General features: G+C 46.9%; 1 protein-coding gene across 2 annotated transcripts in view; it reads right to left on the bottom strand.

Moving 5' to 3' along the window:
• Positions 1 to 17,062, bottom strand: part of LOC147445045 (beta-hexosaminidase 1-like) — a 155,413-nt gene that overhangs the window by 70,957 nt on the left and 67,394 nt on the right. For both annotated transcript variants that reach the window (XM_086527522.1, XM_086527521.1), the window contains 3 exons: positions 12,344 to 12,403; positions 12,201 to 12,234; positions 11,999 to 12,097 (listed from right to left, as the gene is read on the bottom strand). In XM_086527522.1, coding sequence (XP_086383648.1) covers positions 11,999 to 12,097; positions 12,201 to 12,234; positions 12,344 to 12,403 — 193 coding nt within the window. The remainder of the gene's footprint in view (positions 1 to 11,998; positions 12,098 to 12,200; positions 12,235 to 12,343; positions 12,404 to 17,062) is intronic.

Here is a 17,062-nt window from a genome sequence, read left to right on the forward strand (position 1 = left end):
TTGACACTTTCTGTCTCCTTCCAGTACAGTACAGCCCGGGTGTTAGGAGGGAGGATGCATGCCCGCTATACATTTTCACTAGAGACTGACTGTGTTTATTCAGAGGAGATCTATCGTCGTATATGTACATCAGCCAGGCCAAGACTCTCAGTGGAGGAGATCACCACTTTACTCACTGAGACATTGCATGATGCAACAACAGAGGCTTACCCACACACTCAGCCTAATCAGAGACGTCGTTCTGGGACCATGCCTCAGAACAATGGGTATGACGAGGAGTGCATAGAGACGAAAGCACAGCTTCAGAGGGACATTCTCCTAGGGATCATCAATCATAGACAGTCTCGGATAGCCTTCAGGCGCCTTGTGCGACGGAAGAAGCAAGCATTCCTAGCTCAAATGGAAAGAGATTTATACCATTTGTTCTTGCGTAGAAACTCAAGAGAGGCATGGCGTTTCTTTGATGAGCACTCCCCTCCCCCAATGATTACTTCTCCTGATGTGTGGGGTCATTATGCAACATCCTTATATACGGTCCCTGGACTGACACCCCTTCCAGATCCTCCTGATCCATGCCCATCTACGAGTACCTTCTTTACCACTGAGATGGTAAAGACGGCCATTGATAGGATGAGGACCAAGAGGGTATATATACGATCATGATGATCTAGAAGCAAAGCACTTTATACATGCTAGAGATATGCTGGCAGAGGTTCTTGCATTTCTATTCAATTGTGTCATGTGTGAGAGTCTACCTGAGACTTGGAGGCTGTCTATTATTATGCCTGTCTTCAAGGCAGGTGATCCTACGGAGCCAAGAAACACACAAGCAACCATGCAAGACACACACAGAAACCGCAAAGCTCTACATGCACGCACAGACAACCACACACACACAAGCAACCATGCAAGACACACGCAGAAACGCCGACCCACAAGCGGACCTTCTTACTTGTTTATTGTTGTGAGTCACAACCTTTGAAAACAGGAAATTTATAATTCTTGAATCTAAAGCAAAAGGAGCCACTTGGAGATGGATTTTATGAATGTCTCTTTGTTGAAATCAAATGAGTGTAGTCGAAAGAGATCATTTTTCTTTGCTTATACATCCTGTCCAAAGCGTCCAACGCAACTCTACTACATACATATGAAGGGGTTTTCCAAAAAATACGAGCGTGCTTAGAAATTACTCAACTTCCTTCTGAGAGGATTTAGTAAAATTTTATGCATTTTTCTAGATTAGTTCTTGAAGATAGCCATGGGAAAGATATAAAATAAACATTGTATATACTTAAAGTGGAACTCTACTACACATGGCGCTAGGATGCACAGAAGGTGTTAACATATACAAATGTATAAGCTTGCATGCCCTACACACTGTAATGATTAGTGTGTCTCCGGCATGGGGGATAGAGTGCCTTGAGCACTCCTTGCTTGTTGCCCTCATCAATATGGATGCTGATTAAAAACTCTTTGCATTCCTAGAAGCCTTGACTTCTTAAGTGACACTATTTTATTCATGAAATTGCAGCCTCGTCTGACACAATGTCAACGAGACGCCTTGTTACAAGAAGGCCGATGCTTCGAATGTTTCCAAACAGGGCATACGTTCAATACGTCCTAAGCGAGCCTCGACATCCTCAGTGGAACCTTCTGCTCCCACGTCAGACAGATCCCCGAGGCCACCTCCAGCCAAGAGGGCTAGACCCGCTATTGGACTAGTACCCGATATTTATGGTATACACCTCGAGAGTTTTAATGAATTATGCAGAGCTTATGGAAAAGTCAACAGCCTTTAAGCCCTTATTTTCTTTGACCCCGGAGCTATGGAGAACTTCATCCATCCAAAATTCTTGAAGCAGATGCACTTTGATTATGATGTAGAGGGTGGAGAAATTGAAGCTGAGCTAGCCACGAGGCAAACTCAGAAAGTGGTACCGCTCATTGGTGCTCTTCCAGTGACTATACAAGATTATCATGGAAAAGCCGATTTCCACATTATGAAGTTGGGCAATTGCGACGTTCTCTTGGGCATGCCCTGGCACGACAAAAATGATGCAACTCTCCAGGTTTGGAACCGAACCATCACCGTGATGCAGAAGGGCAAGCCAATTGTCCTCAAAGTTTGGTTGTCCGAACAAAGCCCTGAATGACCTCTCTAGTTATTTTCTACTTAGATATTTTTGAGCATTGTTTAAAAAAGTATTGTTTGAAATGGATATTGCTGATTTGAATTGTTTGACTCTGATTTTAATACTGGTTTCAATGATTGGTGATTTTACTCCCGAGTGGAGAAGTGATAAATACTGTTTTGGTGCTCCCTCACTACCTCCTCGACCCACGAAGGCGGGTGGTGAATCAAAGCAAGACACAATTCCTTCCAAATCTGCAACAAGCAACGCATAAATAATGACAAATGAGATGTATCAAAGGGTGCATCTGTAAAGATGAGTCTGACGGTTGAGCGCCAAATATCTATATAGTATCTAGAGATACAAAACGAAGAAAGGTATGTGACAAAGAATGGTGCAAAAATTGTTTCCAAGGCTCGGCCCCTAGAAACAATCCGTGAACTATGAGCTTTGCAAGTAATGCGTTGCTTTGCATCTTTGAATCAATAATCCCCACTCCTCCCTCCTCTCTAGGCAAAATGACTATGGTCGAGTGTCTAAGGAGCCATCTAGGCCACCTCACAAGAATTTGCATACAAGGTGCTTCAAACGCGTCCTGACGCCTAAGTGAAGAGTCATGAGGGTGTCGTGAACCAAGCCATCGTAAGAAGAACTCATTCACCACTAGAGCTCTGGCAGCCAGAGATAAATGAAAGGATGACAATTGGCAAAGTTTGTGCTTGATAGATTGCAACACGGGTGTAAACTACTCCTCAACTGACACATCAATGCTGACATAAAAGCCCAAATATCTGCAAGTCTTCCCTCTAGGTAGCCAAGTGAACTGTGAAATAATCATGCATACCCCACTGACAATCTACGTCCACTCCTACAAGAAAACCAAGACTTGTGCCAATTTATGAGAGCACCACTAGCGCAAAAGGTTGCAAGAGCATCCCATAGACTTTCCAAAGTGGGCGTGTCATGTCTTACATAGAGCATAGTAGCATCTGCATACTCATGATCCAATAAATCTGGCGAGTCTACCAACGGCATATCAAGGCCTCTTAATTGTGGAGTTCTGCCATGCAACAAGAGAGACATGGCCTCAACATCACTATCGCACTGAACGAGACAAAGGAAAGCGCCGTTCAATGTGGCCTCTAGTCGTGACACTTCTAGAGGCAGTAGGGTATAATGTAGATACACCTCTGATCCATTGCAAAAGGAACCCCATCCTTCGAATAGCTCCCTCCAAGAAACCCCAATCTACTCTATCATATGCCTTCTCAAAATCAAGAAGCACGAACACTATAGGTTGTTCTGTCTAACAAGCCCATTCAATTCCCTCATAGAAAGTGAAGATGTTATCTAAAATACAGCGGTCTTGCACAAAACCTAACTATGAAGCATGGATGAGATTGGGCATAAAGGGTTTTAAGCGCATGTTGATCATGCCTGCAAGCATCTTATACACGAAGGACATGAGAGTAATTGGTCTCCACTGTCGTAGGGACAATGTATCTCCGCCTTTCAAATAAGAGAAATAAGCCCCAACACATAGAGGCAGGCATCTGTCCTGTGTCAAATATGTGTTGTAAACCGGAAAACATAATAGGGCTAAGAGCATCCAAAACTACAAAAAGAACTCTGTCTATTCAACCCATCCTCTCCAAGACAAGAGGCATTGTCGAGGCCAAGCATTGCATCATGCATCTCCTGCATGGAGAAGGGAGCTAGTAACTTATGGCACATAGCCTCTGTAACCACTAGCTGCACATGTAACCAAATCTCCTCTCTGGCACGCAAAATATCATTAGTAAGCTGATCAGTAGTAAACAATGCTCAAAATAATCTGAAGTTATGTCTAGGACTTCATCAGGATCAGTATGTAACCTCTTCAAGATCGTGTACGGCTCTTATGGAAGTTCCCTTGGGACTTCCGAAAGTGTGCAAAGAAATCCCATCTGCTTTGGATATCCATGTCGAGACCGAGGTATGATAGGCAAATTTGGATTTCTCAGTCCGAATGTGACTAAGTGTCTCTCTGGTGTCAACCTCATGCTCTCTCAGTAACTCATCTCCTGGAAACTACTAGAGTTGCCGGCATATGCAACTCAAACAATCCTAAAACTCTCGCTCCCTGTGGAAAAAGCCTCATGGTGTTCGTCTACAAGTCTTGGAAGATGCAGTGATGTATATAACCAAATGGGACACGGGATCGACAGAAAGAGTGCGTGTCCAAACATCATGAACCAACTGAGACAATGAAGCCTCATGTAACACCAAGTCAGGTATGCGCGATCCTCGTCTAGGCATAGAGGAGATCCCAAATCTCAAATGCAAAGTATGATCAGAGAGCATTGTGCCCGGTCAAATTATGATTGTCCCACCATGGAATGCTGCCCAAGGGCCCATATAAAATCTATCCAATCGCTCGAGCAGACGACCGGACTACCTTCTAAAAGCCCCACAAAAACTGCAATGCCTGTGAAGTGCAAGCCACAGATGAAGTATGCCAAGCATCTGTACCAAAAACCGCAAAAAGGAATCTATCCCAAGCATCTCTCTCACACGCTGCTACATATGGTAAAGATAGGGGTTGAATGGCTTGTTAGTCCTCAGTGATCTCTACATTGTTGTAATCACCGCCATCAACCCACGAATCCACGGTAAGCAATACATTTACAATCTGTGCCAAAACTCGGCTCTCTCATGAGCTGAGGTGAGGGCATAGATGCACATCACACCAACTACAGTATCATCAATCCCTAGACTAATCCACATTGCTCTACCATGTACTAAAGCAGCATGGCCACGTACACAATGGCGCCAACGAGGTCCCACGTAAATGCATACACCACTGCTAAAATATTGTTGTCCAATCGTAGTTTCCCAAAAGGTATGAGAATCTCGAGGTAACAACTTGCCACATCTACGATAACTATCTACATAACTTGTGCTCCTACACAAGGAGTATATCCACAACTCGGTCTACATGAGAACGCAAACCTCTACGAAGTAAATTCTGTCTTGAACCATTGATGCTAGTGTGATGCAAACCATTGAAATTCAAAGTGACAACATGTAAATCCATTTGTCAACCAATGATGAATCAAGAACCTCAAAGGCGTACATAGACTGTGTCAATGGCTACAAGAATGAGGATCGATGCCAAGCTCTCTTGATCCCTGGGAGAAGCCTTGGAACAAAAGCCAATGGAAGCACATCCTCATCATGTGGTAGTGGTCGTAGAAGTTACCCTGGGGCAAAGGAGCGAGCAGCTGTAAGCCAAGAACCAAAGTAGTCTCAAGGGCATTCTAGTGTGGAGACTACTGCCAACTCCGACCATACTTGCATGGTGCGAGGAATCGGGGTAGTATGGTCCACTGAAAGAACCAATGGTAAACAATAGCAGTACTCTGTGTGTAGCCACTGTATAGCTCCTATGCTCTCTGTAAGTCTATCTTTAGCTACGCATGATGGAATGCAACCTGCCCAAGTCTGGGTAGCCTGCAAGGTGTGGCGAATAATGAAATCTATCATTGAAACTTCAGTCTATTTGTCCATGTCAGCAAAAGTAGGGAGAAGGAAAGCATGGGACTCTGCCAACTACCTAGAAGAGTGTGCTTCCTGTGCACGCTGTAAAATATGCAGCCAAACCAATAACCGAAAACTGCTATCACTGTTGTACTCAGCTCTGGAAAATTGTCAAGCTGGGGACGGAGAAGCTATCAAGATCGAGGAACATGTGGCGGGTGGTGGGGAGAATAGGAGAGGTGCAGAGGGTGGTATGCGATGGGGAAGGTTGGGGGAGTTGGGGTAGGTGGCAGGGGGTGATGAAGCTATAGTGTCATTGGGTGAGGGCGGAATGGGAGAAGGGGCTGGCGAAGATGGCAAAGGTGGAAAGTCGGTCTCCATGGCTAAATGTGAGGTAGCTCTGGGCGGATGCCGCAAAGTAGATGGTATGTCTGCCAGTAGCGACGGAACCGACTAACTAACTAAAACCTGGCTAAATGTGAGGTAGCTTTGGGCGGACGCCACAAAGTAGATGGTATGTCCGCTAGTAGCGACGAAACCCGCTGAGTAACTAAAACCTGGGAGACTGTCGGGGAGGCAAGCTATCGAGCTTGTGGGTGTGGTGTTGCAGGCGCCAGAGGGGGCTTCCACCAACCCTCCACTACGCCCTAAGGGGGGGATACTATGGCTCACGAGAACGAGGGGACTTTATGAAAGAAGTACTTCAAAACGGGAATTCCAGAAAATGAATTTGATTTTTGTGCTCACTCATGTGATTGTGTTTGAGTGCAAGATTGAAAGACGAAATGACTGCAGTATTTCGGTCTTAAGAATCTATAGACATGATCGCAATAAGAATTAGCTAATCCAACATCAGCGACATCCGGGATGGATCTAGATGCGATTACTAAATACGTTGCCAGGAATCATGGTCTTAGATCTGGAATCAATTTTTATGTGATTGATATAAAGTGAGTGACAAATGTGCATTGACTGAGTCGCCTTTGTGCAAGTGCTAGATTTGTGTTTGTCTAGTGCGTCGGTACTTAAGAGTCAGTGTCTACCGAACTGGTGTATGGCTTATGTCTGATTTTGCAAGTGTAATCGAGGGCGATTACAAATGGTGATGTGGCATGACCACCCGTGGGCAGAGTTGATGACATGGCAAAAACTGTACGGACAGGCAGCCCGGATTTCACGCTGACAGATGCCACGTGGTCGCAGTACGGATTTCCGCAAATTGATGTCCCTCCCTCTAAAACTATCTGCAAAGGCCCCTACATCAAGGCGCAAAGATCCGTAATAGGCTTGGACACTCCAAGCGTGAAATCAATAGCAACACACAAGAAGAAACTTCAAAATCACTGAACTTTAATACAGAGAGGGAGAGAGAGTCAACACGGCCCGACGGAGTTCCGTGCCCAAAGGTATTGGCCCCAATGTTTGGCGCCCCTTCCAGTATTTCTTTTTCATTAATCATTGCAAAGTACAACTCCAGAGGGACCTCTGCTCTTAGACTCTGCGTCCAAATGCTCTTAAGAGTGAGGCCCCTTGTGCTTATTTATTCTTACAAGGGATGCCCCAAAAGTAGAGCCCCTAAAGCTATTCTAACTCAAAAGCAGTTAATCCAAAAAGCATTTGGTCCAAAATCTACCAAAAAAAGCACTCAGCGCAATTTACGAAAATCCTGCCACGTAAGCACCTGTCAGTGCAAATCTAGGATCCGTATTGTCTGTCCATGTCAGCACCTGCCAACGCAAATCCAGGAAATCCGTATTGTCTGAACTGCGTGGCATCTGTCATTTCAACATGAAATCCGGGTTGTCTGTCTGTACAATTTTTTGCCACGTCATCAGCTCTGTCCGCGGATGGTCATGCCACATCACCATTTTGTGACAGGGACTGCACATGGATTGGCCATTTTGAATGACCTTCAGAGATTCCCTACAACAGGTGGTTTTACATGCTTTCCACATCCGCATGGTGCTAGTACAGTGGATTATGTTATGGCTCCGCCAAGACTCATTCCTTCCTTTCATGATTTCAAGGTGGGAGCTAGGCCGGTTGGGGTAGCAGTCGATCATGCCATCTTGTCTTTCACTCTATCGTTCCAGTTCAACACAGCTCCATCAGGAGAGTCTCCACACATACTCGGTATACCTTCACGAGCGAGACGGATCCCGTGTACACTGATGAGATTTACAGACAGCTATGCACTCAAAAGCCAAGACGGCCACTAGATGAGCTCACCCAGATTCTCACAGAGACGCTCCATGATGCAGCATCAAAGGCATATCCCCACAGCCAACCTACACGCAGACGATCTAGGAGCATGCCTCAGAACAGTTGGTATGATGAGGAGTGTAGAGAGACGAGGATCAAATTACAAAGAGAGGTGCTCATGGGTACTACTACAAATAGACAATCACGGATTATCTTTCGTCGCCTAGTGCGACGAAAGAAGAGGGCTTACCTATCTCTGTTAAGAGCGTAATCTGTATCAGCTGTTTATGAGTCGGGACTCTAGTGAGGGATGGAGGCTTTTCCATGAGCACTCTCCATCGCTAGCCATTACTTCCACAGAAACATGGGGGGAATATGCTACATCTCTCTATACAGCAGCGGGTCAGCCACCTTTGCCTGACCCTCCAGAGGCATGCCCAGAGACATGTACCTTCTTTACTGCTGAAGGAAAGCCATTGACAAGATGAAGACACGAAGAGCACAGGATCATGATGGTCTAGTAGCAGAGCACTTCATCCATGCCAGAGATATGCTTGCAGAGCCTCTTGCTATGATGTTTAAAAGAGCCATGTATGAGGGTTTTCCTGAGACTTGGAGTATGTCTACGATTGTGCCCATCTTCAAGTCGGGAGATCCTATGCTTCCCGGGAATGACCGCACCATCATGGTTGGTCACACTCTCGCTAGGCTATATGCATCAATTCTTGAGCATGAGTTGAGTAGATGGGCAGAGAGAGAGGGCATACGGGCAACAGGACAAGTAGGGTTTAGGAGAGGTTTCTCCACTCTTGACCAGATTTTGACACTCGGAGCCATTATTGAGGAGGGTAGACACCATGGTCCATGGCAAGAGGATTTATTGTGGCTTTGTGGATTTCCACAAAGCCTTTGATACAGTGCCAGGAGCCAGACTCATACGCAAATTGCAGGACATGGGGGTGTCCACAGAGTTGATTTGGGGTATCTTAGCTTTATACAAGATAGTGGTAGGGCGGGTACGCACTACTCAGGGCATGTCCGACATGGTTCACTCCACTATTGGGGTGAAGCACGGCTGTCCCCTAACTCCAACTCTCTCTGGGATATATGTAGATGAGTTTTCAAATGATGTACAGACAGTAGGTGATAGAGGTGCTCAGCTTGAGGGACGTGGATTCCGTTGTTATTATATGCTGATGATATTGTGCTAATCTCAGATTCTCCAAAGCGGATAAACGTCATTTGGATGCATTGCATCATGTATTTGCACAGGACAGTGGATTGTCTGTGAGCCTTGGTATGACCAAGGTAATGGTGTTTAACACTATGGCACAGTGGGTAAGGAGATCCGCCCCCACTTTTACATATGGTCGAGAGACTGTGCAGTATGCAGATGCACATACTTATCTTGGGGCGGTTTTCAATGGTCCAGTATTTTCCCTAAGGCGTGCAACAGATACGAGATTGACCAGAGCCTATGCAGCATTGGGGAGACTTGAGAGATATGTTCGCAAGTTCAATTCGAGGAACCTCGGACAAAGCTTTGGCTCTTTGACACTTTGGTCACTTCGGCCATGCTGTACGGAGTGGAGATATGGGGCCCCTCAGTTGATCATCATAGCAGAGCTGGAAGTACTAATGGATGGAGATGTATGGAGAGGCCCTTGGTGTTTATGACTTCTCGGATGATTAGGGCCTCGGTACCACATGACATTGTTAGGGCGGAGCTCGCTGCTCCTCCATTGGTAGTGGAGGCACCCACTCGATCAATTTCATTTATGCATAGCACCTGGGCTCTCCCTAGAGACAGATATGCTCGATTAGCACTAGAGTCTTCGCGACAGCTGGCATTGCAAGGAGATAAATCATGTTGGTATGCAGAGAGGGCATCTTGGCTTCAGTTGCATGGCCTTAGTATGGATCGGCTACCCCCATTTCAGTACTCTCTGGATGCACCCTCTATCTCCCTCATTAGGGCAGAGATTACCGGGTTCATCAGACAGGACTTGATTCAGTTGGATACAAAGAGGACATGGATACAACCTACATATGACTTGGGTACGAAGATGGCTTTCTATAGAGAGCATCTTCTCCAGCTAACGGAGCATGGTTTTGTGATCAGACTAGGATACATGGCTACTCAACTATCCCACGGGATACGATGTGCTATTGGTCAAATACGCACATCCACACATCAGCTAGAGATCAAGACAGGTAAATTTAGAGGAGTACCCATTGAGTCCAAGATTTATTAGGTGTGCCAGATAGAGCCTGGGACAGAGCTACATTACATATGTCACTGCCTAGTATACTATGAGATACGAGGACGCTTTCACTATCTATTCAGAGAGGGTTTTGGACCACTTTCTAGAGTAATGAGATACCAGGATCAGAGATGCCTCGGATTATACTTACTCGAGATTCGCAGACACGGAGAGGACCTCTTGAAAAGGGTAACAATGAGAGAGATCCAACGACACCGGCAGATTACAGATTTCTTTTAATTACAGACAGAGGAGTTTGAGAAACCCCCATAGCATAACAGCACCAGAGGCATACTGCTTGATCGCGCGATAGAGTTGGGGCGGTCACATCGCCCACACATGAGGGGGGCCTCTCAACATCGACGCAAATTGCGACAGACGATCCATACCAGACTGCCGTCCCGACAGAGTGCTTACCTTGGAGGACATTGGACCTCCACAGCCTTTTGGATACTAACGTATATGTATATGATGCCTCTACTATCAGAGAGCTCCATTGTATCAGCTCACCCTTTGTATCCCCTTTGTATCAGCTTTTACCCCACCCCTACCCACTATTTTCTTTTCAATACTTTGTACTTTTTGTACCCAAGTCTGGTATTAGATTCACCACATGTAACCTTTTGGTCTCATAGGTCATTTTGGCCTTTTGAAGACGTTAATATCACATTTCATTTCATCATCTCTCTCTCTCTCTCTCTCTCTCTCTCTCTCTCTCTCTCTCTCTCTCTCTCTCTCTCTCTCTCTCTCAACGATGGAGGCAATTCATACTGCTATCAAAGGAGGGTCTATGCGCGAGGGACTAGACAGTGGTTGCGGCATGCTTGTTGACACTTGTTGTCATGTCCATACCTTACTCAAGAGTTGTGGCCCCAGACGTGGCTCCAATGCATGTTTTATCACTTTAGTTCATGCCTAATTTGGTTTAAGAATGTACAATGTGTCAAGTGTTTCATGGTGGCACACTCATCTCGCCTTGATGCGGGTAAAAACTGCCAAGAATAGTAAGTAGCATGCGCAGCTGTCGTAGATGTGTCAAGAGGTCATGACAAGTGGACAATTGATGTTCAGTATGCAATCTGATCCCTTCCCCCAAGGCATTTTTTATGCTCAACAAGTGTCATTTTTGGGCCAAAAAAAGCAAAAAAATAGTAAAAAATAGCCGTTTTTTAGTAAAAATGCACAAAAAATTGATACATCAGATTTCTGCACGAGTGGGGAAGTAAGGGGGACTGCTTGATTATGGCAGAAAACCTGAAATGTTCTCCCTCTGTGTACTCACTTCATACATTCAACAAATTGCCGCAGTGCAGTCCCACAGTGTTCCTACCTTGTATTCGGGCTTGTATGAGTGGGCAGCGTGTGACAGCAGGTGATAAGCCTCTATTGCAGCAGTAGATAGTTCACGCTAAGGTTCAGCAGAGCATAGGCGCAAAATTAGCCAAGCTAATGGAGGGCATTGTGAGTGCATGGCTCAAAGGCCACTGGATGCAAATCAAATGCAGCTTAACTTGAAGTCTATGCTGAGTAGATTGTAAGATCTCTAAGTGTTAAAGAGGGCAAGGATGAGTATTGCTGTTATTGTAGAGGTATGCAACCACCACCAGCAGGTAAGTAGATACTCAACCATATATATCTCCTGCCATTGCAAATAATAGACGTGGAAGTTGTATGTTGATGGAAGAAGGTTCATTGCAACCAGCTACAATTGTGGAGACCTTGGTCATATTAAATCAACACATTGCATTCACAATCACCGTTCAGCACACAAGATTTGAAGCACGGAGAGTACAAAGAGAAAATCGAAACCCAAAGCATCAATTTACATCCTTGTGCTTCGTTCTTGAAGGGAAAAAAAAACCCAAAATCCACAAAACTCACCAATTGACTGGCTCCCAACCATGGGACAATGCTAATTGTTGAGCACGCAATACAAAATACACGTAAGCTTCATGTGGTGTCAGGTCTTGCTCCTCAAGCCTGTCAATAAAATAAAGAGCTGTTTAAATTTACATACGAACAACACGGACTTGATTTTAACATGTTACGCTCATGAATGTGTTGAACATCGTATTTTCCCAACCATTGTTTGATTTGAGCAGTATTATTCCAACAATCTGTCCAAAAATCATAAGTTAGAGGAAGTTTAAATATGTGAATTTGCTGCTCACTAAAAAATACATTTTAAATTAGTAAAAGGTTTCCTTAGCTTATAAGCTACAAAACCTGTGTTTACTTCATCTCCACCAAGATGAAAAAAACCAAAGGGAAAAACCTCCCTGAAATCTGCATGGACAAAGGATCAATTCTCTCTCTCTCTCTCTCTCTCTCTCTCTCTCTCTCTCTCTCTCTCTCCCCCTGAAATCTGCATGGACAAAGAATCATTGCTGATAGTAGCAGCGCAAGGAGACTCGAGCAAGGAGCACAAGGTACGCTGCTAGAGTTCTCTCTCTCTCTCTCTCTCTCTCTCTCTCTCTCGGGTCTCTCACTGTATTTAGGGTTTCGTCACTTCTTCTTTGCTGTTTTTTGGATTTCGAAATTACTTTTTGGCTGTTTTTAGAGTTTCATCACGGTTTTTTCGCTGTTTTTTTGGGTTTTGCCACTGTTTTTTGCTGTTTTAAGGGTTTCAAATCTGTATTTTACTGTTTTTTAAGGTTTCACAAGCGTTTCTTGCTTTCTTTTGTTGTTTTAGTCTCACTCTCTCTCTCTCTCTCTCTCTCTCTCTCTCTCTCTCTCTCTCTAAAGGAGTGCTTGCGCAAACTTGAAGATGGGAAGGAATCGGAGAGCCAGGCTATGCTTGCTGAAGTAGACAAAGGCAAGGTTTCCCTCACCGAGACTATCATGGCCATTGAGAAAGGAGCCCACGAGGTAGCACATCAGAAGATTAACACTGAGATACAAGCAGTCATACAAGAGTGCCGACTTCAAGAGTCTTTTAGGCTCAAAGTCAGGATTGGGGGGACTTGACCCACCATGGTGCACAGACGAGGACAGTTTAGAAGAAGCAACCATCAAGCTTAATGACATTCTTCAACCAATTAACATTAAGCCCGAAACTGTTTCCTGGATCAACGACACACACAAGCAGGTGCCACCCAAGCAATGTATCCTCACTTTCAAGTTGCTACGCCAATCTCGGCTCTTGAAGGGCACAAAGCTTTGGATTGCCCAAGAATTGACAATGGCTCAACTCAAGATCAAATCAAGCGAACTCAAGAAGATGCATGAAGCTCGCACGCATGGGAAATGGGCAGTCCATAGAGGCGGGAAAGCCATCATCCAAGAATTTCGAAATCCCAAACCAGCCCTCTCCGCACTTGATCCCCCTTAGGTTTTCTTTTCTTTTTGTTTACCTTCTTGATGGACTCTCAGTCCTAAACTGATATGTATTTGATGCATTCACTTAGAAGAAGCTATTGTAATGTTTTGTTTTTGGTCCCATGGATCATATCTGACCTCCGTGGACGATAATTCAATCAATCTATCTATCTCTCTCTCTCATGGAAAGCATGGGCGAAGTGCCAACGGCTTCCCCCACGTGTAAGAAGACGCATCCCTCGCCGGCTGCCCACAAAGTCTCTTTCATGCGGATAGGGAAGAGGATGTCGGCAATAGAGAAGAAAATGAGAGAATGGAGAAACGAAATGGAAGAGTGGAGGAAGGAGAGGAGCACTATTCTTCAAAGATGGACCGAAGAAAGAGATGGCATGCATAGGAGGATCGCTTCGCTCGAGGAGAAAGTGGTCATCCAAGATTCCATCATCCGAAATCTACAACCAAAAAACGGGCGGCTCAAAGAAGGCGAAATTCTGGACGGAAGAATTGAATACCATGACGGAAGAAATACGGGTTATCAAGGAAGGTGAGGAGAAGAAGTCATGGGCCGCGGTCATCTCCGCAGCAAGTAGAGGAGGCCGAAAAATGGATTGAGGTTGCCAAGAAAGGGAAAGGTAAGAAAGCTCCTTGTACACTCACTCTTATTAACATGACCCTCGAAGAGGAACAAAGGAGGAGGATGCGAGCTCTACATGTGAGGGTAACCGGCCTCAAGAACATAAACAATGTGGAAAAAGAGGTCACAAGCCTCACATCCATGATGGGGGTGGACAAGCCTTCACATACAAAGGCATGGAGAGTAGGCAAGAAGAGTGATGGCCCAAGAGAATCTTCAAAAGGAAGAACTCTCATACTACGCTTCCCCTCCTTGGAAGAGAAGAAGGAATTCTTAAGAAAGAGGCCTACTCTCAAGAAGAGAGGTATTTTCCTCGGTGATGATCTCACTCTCTCACAGCTTGCGCATATGAGAGAGGTAATGCCAGAGATTATGGCGGTAGGGGAGAAGGGAAAGATGGCCTTTTACAGAGATGGTCGGGTGGTGATTGTAGAGCGGCGCTCTACATGACGGTGTGAGACCTATGGGACCACAATAAAGATGGCTACTTGGAATTGTAATGGATCTATGAGGTTGAACGTTGGTGCCTTTGAGGACAATTTTAGAGACAGGGACATTGTTTTCTTCTCAGAGACTCATCGGGCCCTTGGACAGCTTATGCCACATGTGGTGGGATACAAATGGGAGACGGCCCACAGGACAATCGCGAGATTTGAGCATGGGAGTAGAAGTTCAGGAGGAGTAGCAGTGCTATTTAGGGAGGAGTTACACCCACTACTACATTTTGTACGGAGAGATGATCATGCTAGATACATGTGGGTGAGGCTGAAAGCTCACACTGGACGATTTCTATACATTGCCATATGCTACTTCCCCCCAATAACATCAGTATATGCTGCATCCAGAGGACAGTCACCTTTCTCTATACTAGATGATGATATATGGGAGTTTTCTAGGAATGGTGATATCATCCTCCTAGGGGACTTCAATGCCCGAACGGGCAACTCTCAGACAGTCTTCTACGACACTTCACATGAGATGCTTAGAGAGCTGGATGTGGGTGAGTTGGGGCTTGACAGATGCTCACATGACAGAGAGCACACAAAGTATGGGAGATACCTCACGGAGATGACGACTACACATGGGTTAGCCATACTCAATGGCTTACAGCGATTTCTTGGAGCAGCCGATTTCACATGCTTTCCACACAGACACGAGGCCAGTACAGTGGACCATGCTATGGCACAGCCGAGCTTTATTCCTTGTATTCCGGATTTCATAGTGGGAGCCAGACCAGTGGGCGCAGCAGTGGATCATGCTCTTTTGACATTGTCTGTTTCATTTCAGTATAGTACAACCCAGACATCAAGAAAGAAAAAAAGGGCTCGCTGCTGCTGCACGCTCCCCCCCCTCTTGCGCCATCGCCTCCAATCACCCCCCTTCTCTCTCTCGCCCTCGCGCTGCCATCAGCCCCCCTCGCCCTCGCACTGCATCCCCCACCCCCTCCCGCCTTGCGCTGTCTCCCCCTCCCAGCCCTGCCCGCCACCTGCTGCCCCTTGCTGCCCGCCGCCCTCCCCCCCTAGCCCCCCCCCCCCCCCGGTCCACATTATCCCCGAAGGTTTCTTTGCGCCTAGCTCTGCAACATTTGTTCTTCGGACAAGTGTTCGGCGTCCTCGGTTGCAAATTGTTCTTCTCCGTCCGCCTCTTCGACTCAGCAGTAGACACAGATGGAGGCTCCAGCTCCGCCACAGAGGGACTCGCCTGAAGCCCCCTCGCCCGACCCCGCTGAGCCCACCATTCAACTTGCTCTTTCGCCGACAGAGCAAGCGAGCCTTGCCGCAGAGGTAGAGCGCTTGCAGGCGACTTCTGTCATCTGCAAGGTTCTCGGCACCCGTCCTAGCACAGGAGAGCTGCGAGACCTTCTCCAGGCCCGCCTTCTCGCAAAGGTGGGCAAGATTTTGGATGTTCAGATCCTCGGACGGGGGTACTACCAGATCGAGTTCGAGACTTCTGAGATGGCCTCCAAGGTCATAGCTATGAGTCCACTGGCTATCCGAGCATCACGCGCCCACTTTCGACAGTGGCGACATGGTTTTGACCCGACTTCGGATGTGCTAGTAGAGGAGGCAGACATCCCAATCTCAGTCTGCTTTCCGGGTTTATGGAGGGAGTACCTTCCACTTCTCTCCAGGATTGGCTCCGCCATCGGGACTGTTCTGGAGACACCTTGTACGGCAGCATCAGTAGCTGCCAAGGCGGCTGGCATCCCTTCAGTTCGAGTTTTGGTCAGAGATACCCACACGCTCCCGAAGGTCATCCTCTTGCCTCGGGTGAGTGGGGGTTGGTTTCGACAGAGTGTGGAGTACTCGGGTCTCCCGAACCAGTGCTTCATTTGCAGACAGAAGGGCCACCTAGCGAAGGCCTGTCCACGGAGGAGGCCACGACCTGCACCTCAGCCTCAGCCCCAGCCTACCAAGGCTGGGCCGCAACCTCAGCCAGCGACACAACGCACAAATTCTGAGCCACCCTCCGAGCCTGAGGCTCCAGCGGAGGAGGGGTGGCAGCAGGCCCGTGGCCGTCGACGCCACGGGCCACAACGACAGCCTGGCACGCAAAGTGGCCCTCAGGTGCATACTCAGCAGCAGTGGGTTCCCACGGGGAACCGCTTTGGTCCTCTTGAGCAGGAGGAGTCCCCTACGCCAGCCTCCACGTCCGCTTCACCCTCGCCAGCCTTCCCACCTCCAGATCTCTCCTCTTCCTCCTCATCCCCTCCTCCGCCCTCTACTCCCGCCCACTCCCCACCTCGCCCCTCTGTCTCTGTAGCCCCACCCCGCTTCTCTTCTCCTCCGCCACCCCCTGCTCCTGCTCCAGTACCTCAGTCGACCCAAGAGACTGGTCCCTCGCCGGCGGCTAGGAGATCTCTTGGCAGTGCTTTTGCCACGAGTCGCCTAACGAGAAAGGGTCAGCCCTTCTTGCGGCCCCCTCTGCAGATTCAGACATCTTCCCTTGCAGCTATCCCTCATGGTCTGGCGAGCATTGACCTCCGACGCCGC

Source organism: Adiantum capillus-veneris, chromosome 13 (genome assembly GCF_014529385.1).
Source record: "Adiantum capillus-veneris isolate H3 chromosome 13, ASM1452938v2, whole genome shotgun sequence".
NCBI lineage: Eukaryota > Viridiplantae > Streptophyta > Polypodiopsida > Polypodiales > Pteridaceae > Adiantum > Adiantum capillus-veneris.